This window comes from Otolemur garnettii, unplaced genomic scaffold (assembly GCF_000181295.1).
Source record: "Otolemur garnettii isolate 467f Iridium unplaced genomic scaffold, OtoGar3 scaffold00081, whole genome shotgun sequence".
Classification (NCBI taxonomy): Eukaryota; Metazoa; Chordata; class Mammalia; order Primates; family Galagidae; genus Otolemur; species Otolemur garnettii.
In genome coordinates this window covers 6,378,927-6,389,409 of record NW_003852476.1, presented here as the reverse complement: position 1 = coordinate 6,389,409, position 10,483 = coordinate 6,378,927, and the positions used below count along the sequence as shown (strand labels likewise).

At 46.5% G+C, this 10,483-nt stretch overlaps 1 protein-coding gene across 1 annotated transcript in view; it reads right to left on the bottom strand.

Moving 5' to 3' along the window:
* Positions 1 to 974: 974 nt before the first annotated feature.
* Positions 975 to 10,483, bottom strand: part of PRKCH (protein kinase C eta) — a 45,974-nt gene continuing 36,465 nt past the window's right edge. The window contains exon 8 of the mRNA XM_023515877.1: positions 975 to 1,219. Within this exon, the coding sequence (XP_023371645.1) occupies positions 1,061 to 1,219 (159 nt within the window). The 3' untranslated portion in view covers positions 975 to 1,060. The remainder of the gene's footprint in view (positions 1,220 to 10,483) is intronic.

Genomic DNA, 10,483 nt, shown 5'->3' with positions numbered 1-10,483 from the left:
GCCTACACGTAGGTGAGGCTTTGGGGCTCTGTGCTGGGAACTCATCAGAAGAAACTTCCAGAGTCCTCGCTCCACTTTCACTGCCCTCCTCCTCCTTTCTGGCACAGTCTGCTGGTCCGACTGCGTTCTTTAAAGTCTTACCACTCACTCTTTTCTTATTTTGACTCCCAGGAGATTTAAAAATGTTCACTGTTTTTAAATCTATCTTACACTTTAATAATGATGTTGATACTGTCATGAGTTTACATAAAAGAATACGCATTCAGCCAGGCTAATAAAACAGCAAATTCCTATCACTGAACTCTTCACTGTGGCATTCACACTTCCAGAAGAAAAGGATTTTTCTGGAAGAAAAGCAACAATTGCATCTCAAAAGAAAAAAAAAAAAGAGTCTATGAGGTGACCAGGTTATAATGTGATTTAAAGGGGAGGAAAACACTGACAATAAGAGAAAAAAGAAAAAGAATAAAAATTGTCTGTTATCCACTCATGTTCACCTGCCCAACTTTTCTCTGACTCAAGTTTCATTCGCTATCCCCTGAGTTCTGAGATCTAAAACCGTCAACCAGATTTTGAGCCCATTCAAAGGACAGTGTACTATGATCAAAAGATTGGGTGTCAAGAAATGGAATCAAATGATACTCAGAGCTCACAATTCTTATTTATAGCAACATAGGGTAACAGTCACCCACACTTTTCAGGTGAGGTGTGGATTCCTAAAACTCAACCGACCCATGATTAACTGATTTACTTGAAATGTTAAGATGAGAAAAAAAACAAACAAAACGGGTTTAGACCTTGCGGGGCCTGGCTCTGCTCCACCAGGCCCACGAGTAGTCTCTCCGCAGCCTCTCAGGTCTGCGTGGATAGCAAAGAGGGCAACTTTGAGTTGGAGCAAGTGTTCGTTACTACGTTACACATTTAGCCTAACGGATACTTAGAACTTGTGACTTTAATTCTGAAAAGATTTCAGTTGATCATCAAGGGCAGTAGAAGGATGGATGAAGCCAGGAGAGGGGGCAGGGCACCAATGAGGAGAAGAGACCCCAGCGACCCAAACTCACCGATAGATGATCCCTTTCTCGTGGAGGAACATGAGCGCGGAAATGATCTCCGCAGCGTAGAAACGAGCTCTCGCTTCGTCAAAGCGACGGGACTTCTGAATGTGGAACATCAGGTCGCCCCCATTCACAAACTCCATCACGAAGAACAGGCGGTCCTGGAGGAAAACACAAGAGGGGCCCCAGTGTGGTGTGGCCATCGGCAGAGAGGTCAGTGGCGTCACACTCCCAGGGCATGGCCTGGGGGGAGAGAGTGCCAAACGCAGATGTTCAACCAAACATCCTGACCGCGGGCTGGGAGCAGTGCTCTGGGGCCTCCTGCAGGTAATCCCGCCCAACCTGGACTTCCTACATGAAATCAACACTACAGACGGCATCAGAAGCCCGTGGTTCTGGGTCAGCTCTGCATCCTGAAGGCCATGGAACTGGACAGAGCAGCATAAAGTGAAAGGCTGAGTGACTTTCTGTAGGTGGTTGGTGCGCACAGTGAGCACAGAGCACTCACCAAGAGGCCCCAGGAGCAGAAAGCCCTTCAGACAGGTTGGCCAGACGGAAGGCGAGGGGCAGCCCCTGAGGAGCCGCCTCCTGGGTGGAAATTCCATTCGGCCTATCAAAGGATTACAGCACAGGAGTGAGGACGCAGACAGGGCGAGATGCCACCCCACCTGACAGTCCCCTTAACCAAGCAGGTGGAATGGACTCTAACAGTTACTGTGCAGTGTATTTAGTAGACGAGGGGTATGAACAGAGGGCTGGGGAAACTAGGACTGCTTAAGGAGAGAAATTAAAAAGTGATGTCCCTAAAATTTATGGGGTAAAACATTTTGTTTCTGGGAACCTTGATGATCAAGTGGTTTCTTTGCTCTCATTTATGAAGATCATGGGCAGCTGGTACTCGGGAGCCAACAGAGAGTCTAGACAGAGTTGAGTGCATGTTACTTAAAAGAAGTCACGTAAACAAGCAAATCTACCAGTCCTGGTCCAGTGAAGAAAAAGTGGAGGAAGTGTGACATTTGGTCATAAGCCTGGGGCTCAAGGGAGGTCTCCAAGCTGGTGCAATGTGAGCCTGGCTATAGCAGGAGTGCATCCATTCCACACAGGGTCGGGGGTGTCCTCTGTGGGGGCTGCAGGGCAGGAGGTCATTTTGTGAGGAAACTGGTATTCTACCAAAGGATGTGGATACACCCAGCCGTGTGTTTTGTGCAGGTGTGGTAGGTGCCACTGACTTTGCCCAGAGGGCTTCTATACAGTCACGCTGAGCCGGGGGCAGAGCGCCAGGCCCACACCTGCTTACCTCCCACTGCGTTATTTCAGTCACCAAGCAGATGCCTATCAGAGGACAGTTCAACTTGGGTGCACCTCATCCCTAATTTAAGTAACACTTTAATTACAAGGAGAAACATCTCCTGGACCTGTTAGACATCTCTCTGCTAACAAGAAGCAAGACTGGGAATAAAGAGGGAGGGGCAAGAGTCAGAAAAACAAAAGCCCCACCGCCACCACGCAGACCTTTAGGGTGGCCGCTGCACACCAGCGGGGAGCTGTGCAGAGCCAGCAGCTGCCAGACTAAGCTGCTGGCCTTCATCTGCAGGTGCCTGACAAGGCCAGAGGCCGAAGTGGGTGGGTTGAGCTTTGATGAGCAATGCTTGTCCTGTGTTTTCTAAATGGGAAGGACTCAGATGGAATTAGCAGGTGAGTAACAGGGCGGGGTGAATAAGTGCACCAGAGACACCTCAAAAAGCCACAAATGCACCCTAAGTTATGTTGATGCTGCGTCCATTTGGAGTGGTGGCCACAGTGGCGAGGAGGTGAGGACTAAGGTGGTAAAGTCACCTGAACCATCCCTCAGCAAGGAGGTTGGCCACGCACATTTCTGTCACCCACACTATTCACATTTTTCATGCATGTCACTGGCAGTCCCATGAATTCCAGTTGCCCTGAACACCTGACTGCTGCACCTGTGTCAGCAGGTGGGTGGCCGTCCCCTAGGGCTGTCAGTGCACTTGGTGCATCAGAAAAATAAGGGTTCCATGGAAAATGTCACCATTTCCCAATCACACACACACTAAATTCCCAAATCTATCATCTCAAAGCCGAGGGTGATTGGTGGGACCACGCCTATGGTTCATCTTACAAGGGTACATGTAACTCTTTCCAAGTGTAGAATATAAATGTCTTAACACAATAACTAAGAAAAATGACAAGACTAGGTTAAACAGTTTGATGAAAATATTTCAGATTGTATATAGAACCAGCACACTGTACCCCATGACTGCATTAATGTACACAGCTATAATTTAATAAAAAAAATAATAAAAGCCAGATTGTGGGCTAAACTCCAGATGCAGAGAGAGAAATCCTGCCCTCCGGTCTCGCTCCTTCTCTCCCCTCTCTGGCCAAGGTCATGGAGGGTGATTCTCCAGAACACGCAGAATCTGGCAGGCCCAGGTTCTGCAGGGCAAGGGGACTGCATGGAAATGGGACTGTGGGCACCAGAACTGAGAAGAGATGTGTCTGCCACACTTTGCTTCTTTCCACTGAGTCTCACTTCTAACCTTGTGCCTGGCACCTCCAGAACACAGGGCAGGACTCACAGCCTTCAGGCGACAATCAACTTTCGAAGTAAGCAGAAGGGGAAACAGGCAGAGACACAAGACTCAACAAGGATTTAATAAGAAGCAGTGGCCCATCCTCCCCAAGACCTCAAATGATGTTGCCGGCTAGAAAATGAAGGCAGGTTTGTCAATGAGCAAAATGCTTTTGCTGTAAGGAGACCCTCTGCTTACCCACACTCTGTTCACCCTATTTTAAAACTTCTGCTGCAGAAGTGGGTAAAGATGTGGCAGCCATTTCTCAAGATTACTTTTGCAGAGGAAGGAGCTAAATGACAAAAATCTCCAGTGTTTGGAAAAAAAGATCCACTTATCACTAGGTGGTGGCGGCTGGGTGGGGGTTGGGTGAGTGAGGAGCCATCCTGAGCGTGTCCTCGGGTCCCGTGGGCAAGTAGTTGCTGCCAAAGCCGCTCATGCTGGTGGCTCTAATGAAGATATTTTCAGTTAAAAAAAAAAATTCCACCAATGAGAATGTGCAGAATAACTTCTGCTGTTGCCAAAATGCAGATATGCACAGAAAGGCCCGAACAATCCCTCCTGCGTGACAGAGGCAGCTTTTCACTGTGGAACCTGGAAAGACACTGATGTCTTCTTAATGCTTTTTATCCTCTCGAGGTTTCCGTGATGAGCGCTGCATCACTCCTACCACTAGAAGCAAAGTAAAGGCACATGGGCTTCCTCCACATTTTCCTTAGTTTCATCTGAAAACAGGGAGAATGGAGAGATGTGCTGGTGAGGGTGTGAGAGCAGGTGTCAGCCGGTGGGGGTCAGGGAGCAGATCGGAGAGGGGGCTCTTGTTCCCTGCACCATACATTAGCAGGAACATGAGCAAGCTTGCTTCTCCCCTAATGGTCTTTCTGCAGCCTGACGCAACCAGGCCACAACAGCAGGCTTTTTGGAACAACATCTGAAACAAGAATCAGTTGGCTTTGGTTTTGGTCCCTAGGGTCCGAGTTCTGGTACAGAGGCTTTCAGCATCTACCGCAACCTTCAGAGACCTTTTACGCTTCCTTTAAGGTTCACAGCAAGAACCAATGTTTACTGAACACACACAGTAGGCCAGGGCCATGGGTAAGGACCAAGTCTCCTAAAGCAGTGGTTCTCAACCTGGGGGTCGTGACCCCTTTGTAACAATGAAAATACATCCTGCATATCAGATATTTACATTACGATTCATAACAGTAGCAAAATGACAGTTATGAAGTAGCAACGAAAATAACTTTATGGTTGGGGGTCGCCACAACGTTAGGAACTGTATTAAAGGGTTGCAGCATTAGGAGGCATCAGGAAGGTTGAGAACCACTGTCCTAAAGCAACTGAGACTTCACAGCCACTGTCAGGAAGTCCTCAGACAGAGCTCACCACCTAGTGTGGGCATCTCATGGGGGCTTCAAGCACGGCGCCCAAGCAGGCTGGAGGCTGGGGTGGGATCTGGGGAAGTTTCTAAGAGTAGCCAATTCCCCAGGGGAGGAGCCAGGACAAATGGCAGTCGTCAGGAGAGGGAGACAGGATGTCACAGGCTGGGGTTGTTGAGTAGGAGGCTTCATGGTAATTGGATTGCTGTTTTCACAATCAAGTGTCTGTACAAAACACAAGAGGCTTTTTCTAGGGGTGCTTTATTTCACCCCATCCAAGGTTAACCACAACTGCAGACTGCAGGATTTCAGACCCTAGCAGTAAATTGGCTCACTTATCTACTGGTCTCTGCTAGAATTCTGAGCCCAGTCAGTGCCTGGGGTAAAACAGGTGGTAGCTCCCGGGCTTTGCTTGAAAAAGACTCTAGGAAATGTTGAAACGTGTCTCATACAATAAAATATCGGCTATGAAAACAAATCAGTCCAGAGGAATCTTACTCTTTCAGACTCACTGAGCCCTGATTAAAAGCAGAGACCCTTATCTGAAATCTTGAAAGGAGGCAGAAGATAACCTCTCACCTACCATTCCTCTCCCAGTCTGTGCTATTTAAGAACTAGTGTCAGCGATTTCTTGACAGACACTAACTCACCCTTCACAGACCCAACTAGATGAAGCATATTTTGGGAATCCTGCATTAAGGGAGGAGCTGCATGGAGGATTATGATTGCTGTGAGTCAGTCCTGGGGCAGGGAGGGGTTCCGAAATCCTACCCGAGGGAGAGACGGCAGAGGGGGTTGTTTCTGTATTTAAACCGATGCCTACAGCCATTTCAGTTTTTATAAACTGTGGCTTCCTAGAAACTGAGCCTGCACATTTGCCCAGCTTTACCTGAGCTTGGGCTCCTCTTAGTAAACTTCATCCTGCCCTGTGTGGCCCGCAGCAGCTGGGCTTGACCTCAGCTCTCCAGCCTTTGTCCGTGCCTAGCTCTGCCCTTTTGTCCTGACCTCAACCACTCACAAATGCAAGTCATTAAACCAGGTGAGGAACACCCGGGAACAAAGCAGCTCACAAATCCCTTTGTCCCACCCAGTACCAGTTACAGGCGCTTGGTAAGAATAGAATCTTGTTGTCACTTGCTCTAGTTCCATTAACCCACTGAAGCCTGGGCCAAGTCTCTGCCTCGGCTATCAGCTCAGAACTATCAATTTCCTGGGTCCAAGGGGATAAACGTGTCCCCTGAACTAGTGACTGTCAGTATAAGTAGTACACATTCCCTAGCGTCCTTCATTAAGAATTGTTCTCTGAAGTTAACACTGATGGGAAGTTGCATGAAGAAAAGTTAGAGACAAACCACCGGGAGGGATGAAAGTGATACGGCAGGTGGTACGAGTGAGCCATGAGTGACACTACCAGCGTGAGCAGGGACCAGGGAGGGGCCAGACCCTGTAGTGTCACCGGGCGGACACCTTCGGAGGCATCCGTTTGGCTCATAGGGATCCTTTCTCAGCCGTGTGGGTAGATGCTGCACATCCTGAGAACCAGCAACTGGCTGGACCAAGCTGGGCCCCCCCAGAGCCTCTTATCCAGAAAAGTGGGAACTCAGAAAAAGAGGTCTCCATTTAGTCTGGCCTGGGCTGTGTGCAGGGAATTGTGATTCCACGTGACTCTGTGATGTGCACATGTGAAATGCCTGGGAGTGGAAGAGCAGTGAAAGCCTGGAGCAGTGGCTGGACGGATGGACAGATGGACACATGAAGACGATCGTAATAGAAGCACTGGGGAGCTGGAAACAAGAGATTGGGGGGATATGTGAGCCAAGAATCAGGAGACGACCAGTGCTCCTTGTGTCTTTCTAGAGTCAAGCCTCGGAGAGTCCTGCCCGCGGTGCCAGGCAACAACACTTGCACCTCCAAATCTTTCCTCTCAGTTCTCCTTTTCTTTCTTTCCTTCTCCCCTCCCTCCCTCCCTTCCTTCTTTTTTTGTTTCTCTCTCTCTGTCTTTTTAAAAGACATAGTCTTAGGTAAGTTTTCTGTTGCTACTAGGGCAATTTCAACTAAAACACATATCGAATTTTTAAGGGGCAAAAAGTATTCTGATTTATAAATCTCGAATAACAATGGATAATAACACCTATAACTATAGGTACATGTGAGGGTTAAGCCAGAAGCAAAATTCCCAGGCCCAGAAAAGAATCTCAAGCAAGAGAAGCTTCTGGCATAACCACACCATGCAAAGGTAAGACCCTGAGCCTGGTGCCAAAGTCCCTGGGGACACTAAGAGGAAGCCTAGTGCTGGGCCAGTGACTGAACTCACAGGTTTGTGAGGATTGAATGGATTTAATCTAAGTCTCAACTGGTGCCTGGCACACAGTAAGGGCTCCAAAAATGTTAGCAACTGTCATACTTATTACTCTCATCACCATTAGCACACCTACTGCAGCTTCAGTCACGGCGGCCACTGTGCTCCTGGGGATAGGAAGGCCACTCGCCACAGGTGCCATGTGCCACAGGGCCAAAGGTGGCCTCCTGCACAGCCCTTCCAGCCTGGGGCAGGTGCTCCCATGCACCCATAACCCAGAATGAAACAGCTGCCCCAAAAGGATTGGGACAGACTCCTAGCCCAACTGCTGGGGCACAGGGATGTTTCCTGATGCTATGTGGTAAAGGCCTTGACTTTCCAAGGACTTCTTTTTTCTGGGAAGTTTTTACTAAGCAAGGGGTTACAAAACTAAATGTGGCAACCAAAACATTAGCCAAGGCTTCAGTTCCAGTAAGTTTTCTCATTTTCTAAAGATTCATCCAGTCTATTTTACTGGCTTTGTAATAATCATCATCATCATTATTATTTTTATGGCCGAGCACATGTCCTTCTCTGTGGACAGCAAACACCTCAATAAGACTTTGACAGCAGCTGCTTCCCCTTCTGTGAAGCTGATTGATCCTTATAACCAGATCAAGAAAGGATTTTTCTGTTTAAAATGAGAATCTCAAGCCTGAACAACATAGTGAGACCCCTTCTCTATTAAAAAAAAAAAAAAATAGAAAAAACTAGTCAGACGTGGTGGTGTGCACCTGTATTCCCTGCTATTTGGGAGGGTGAGGCAGAAGGACCCCTTGAGCTCAGGAGTCTGAGGTTGCAGCAAGCCATGATCTTACCCCTGCACTCTACTTGGGGCAACACAGCCCCCCCCAAACAAAACAAAACAAAAAACCAACAAAACCCCAAACAAACAACAACAGAAACAGACAGAAAAACAATAATCTGTAGCTCCTAAGACTGGGAGATCTCAATCTTGTTTGGAGATGTATCATTTTGGAGATCAAGGTAGTAAGAAACTATCATGGTATTACAGAGAGCAGGCTATCTGGTATTACACATGACATTTTGAAAATAATTCAAAAAATTATTGACCTTGACCTCCCTGGAAGGTCAAGGCCTTTAAAATAACATTTAAAGTTATGAATAATTTAGCTATTGGTTTAAGGCAATGTTAAGCTAGGAGCCATATATATATTACTTGCCCAAATTCTAAGGCCTGTTTCAGAATATTCTATACAAACCACAAACCCACCCTGTATCAAAAGCTTCAGTGCAGCTGACAGCTGTGGGCCGGGAGAGGGAAACCTCCAGTAACAGACAGTAGCCTGTTGCACTTCTCCTATTTTATTATTTTCCTCAAACACAGTCATCCACAAGGTGAAAAGAAAGTTCAAATCAACAGGAAACAGTCACTGACGTCAAAGAGGTCACAGTGGAAAAGCACCCTGCCGGGGAAATCTGATTGCACCATGTTTGAACTGGAAACAGCTCGAGTTTAACCACATCAAGCAGGATTACAAAGGCTCCAAGGAAGAAGCAATAAGAGGGCAGCTAATGGCTTCGTTTTTTAACTTATCATTTTGCACAGCCCATAAGATGTCAGTAGTTAATTCAATCACCCAGCAACCCCTTTGTCAGGCCCACAGGCAAGATACTGCCCTTCTGAGCTCTGAGACAGTCTCTGGAAAGGTGAAATATGCCTCCAATATAGCAAATTCTTAGGAGCTTGCATTTCCACCCTGGAGGGACACACAGCTTGGCTCAGAGACTGAGTGTTTTCCCGGTAATCTTGATCGTGAGAGCCGTCTCTCATAATGAAACGTGACAAGGCTGACTAGCATAGGTACCAGACCAGGGAAACAAAGATGATTTCACTTGGAGCTTAACACGCTGGGAAATGTCCAGCCCCTGATGGTTTTTATTAAGTATAAATAAGCAGTAAGTATATGGTCAGCGATATAGCAGAGTCAGAGCACAGGTCCTCCCTTCCTGATGGAGTGTCTCTGCTGTCTACCTCACAGTGCCTAGCATCACATATCTGGCGTCACTGTGTGGGGCCCCGCCTGGCTTTGCACACTTGGTCTGTTTTCCATAGATGACCTGAAAGTCTGGAAGGCAAGGCCCAGATACAGATGCCAAGTGCTGTATCTTTGGTAGCAACAAGCACAGTGCCCAGACCACAGTGGGGGCTGGTAAAGCTCAGGCACCTAACATAGCAGGAGACCATTTTTGAGTCCTGATAAAATTTAAATTAGAACTTTAGAAAAGAAGGAACTTCTGAGATGAGTTTTACCCAACCATTTTATCTAAGTCAAGTGCAAAGAATTGAAGTGCCTTGTCCATAGTTTAGAAAGTTTGTGGAAGAGTTAAGTGAGAGAATCAAGTCTGCTGTTGCCACCTTGCCTGTCATAAAGCTTTAGTTTTCCTTTTCATAAAAGTAATTATATGTCCACAACGCAAATTGTACACAATTGTAAATGACACATGAACTCTGTGGCCACCCTGTACATGGAAAACAGAGAGGAAAATGAAAATAAAATCAGCCATACCCCTGACAACTGAGAGAAAAGTCTACGTGCAGAGAGAAACAGGCAACTTCCAGAGATCTGGAGATTTTAGGGTGAATAAGAAACATACAAGGAAATTCTAACTAATTTTCTCCTTCTGTCCTAATGATATTTAACACTCTATAGCATGTTACAAGAAAGAAAAAGAAGAAAAACATATCCTTCCCTTTTCACTGATATTACACAACATTCCTACTACAATTAGTCATCAAGACCATGACTTTTTAATAGTTGCATACTATTCCCGACGCCATTTCTATTTTGTTCTACAATTAGCCAGGTTTCTAATTAAGTTAATAAAAATAAGAGGGCATGGTATTAATAGTATCATCTCTACACCATGATAAAGATCATTTTTATTAGCCTGGTAAAGCAGGCATCTCTGGGTGTGGTGTTTTAATTTTAAAGGGCTAATTATTTAGACATCACTACACCTTTGGAGCACCCCCTGGTGGTTGAGAAGGGTTGAGAAGGTTGGGACTGTCACCTGAACGAGAAAACCACAACACACTAAAGCTTCAATTCGTGAAGAAGATATCTTGGATGATTATTCACTTAAAAAAAAAAA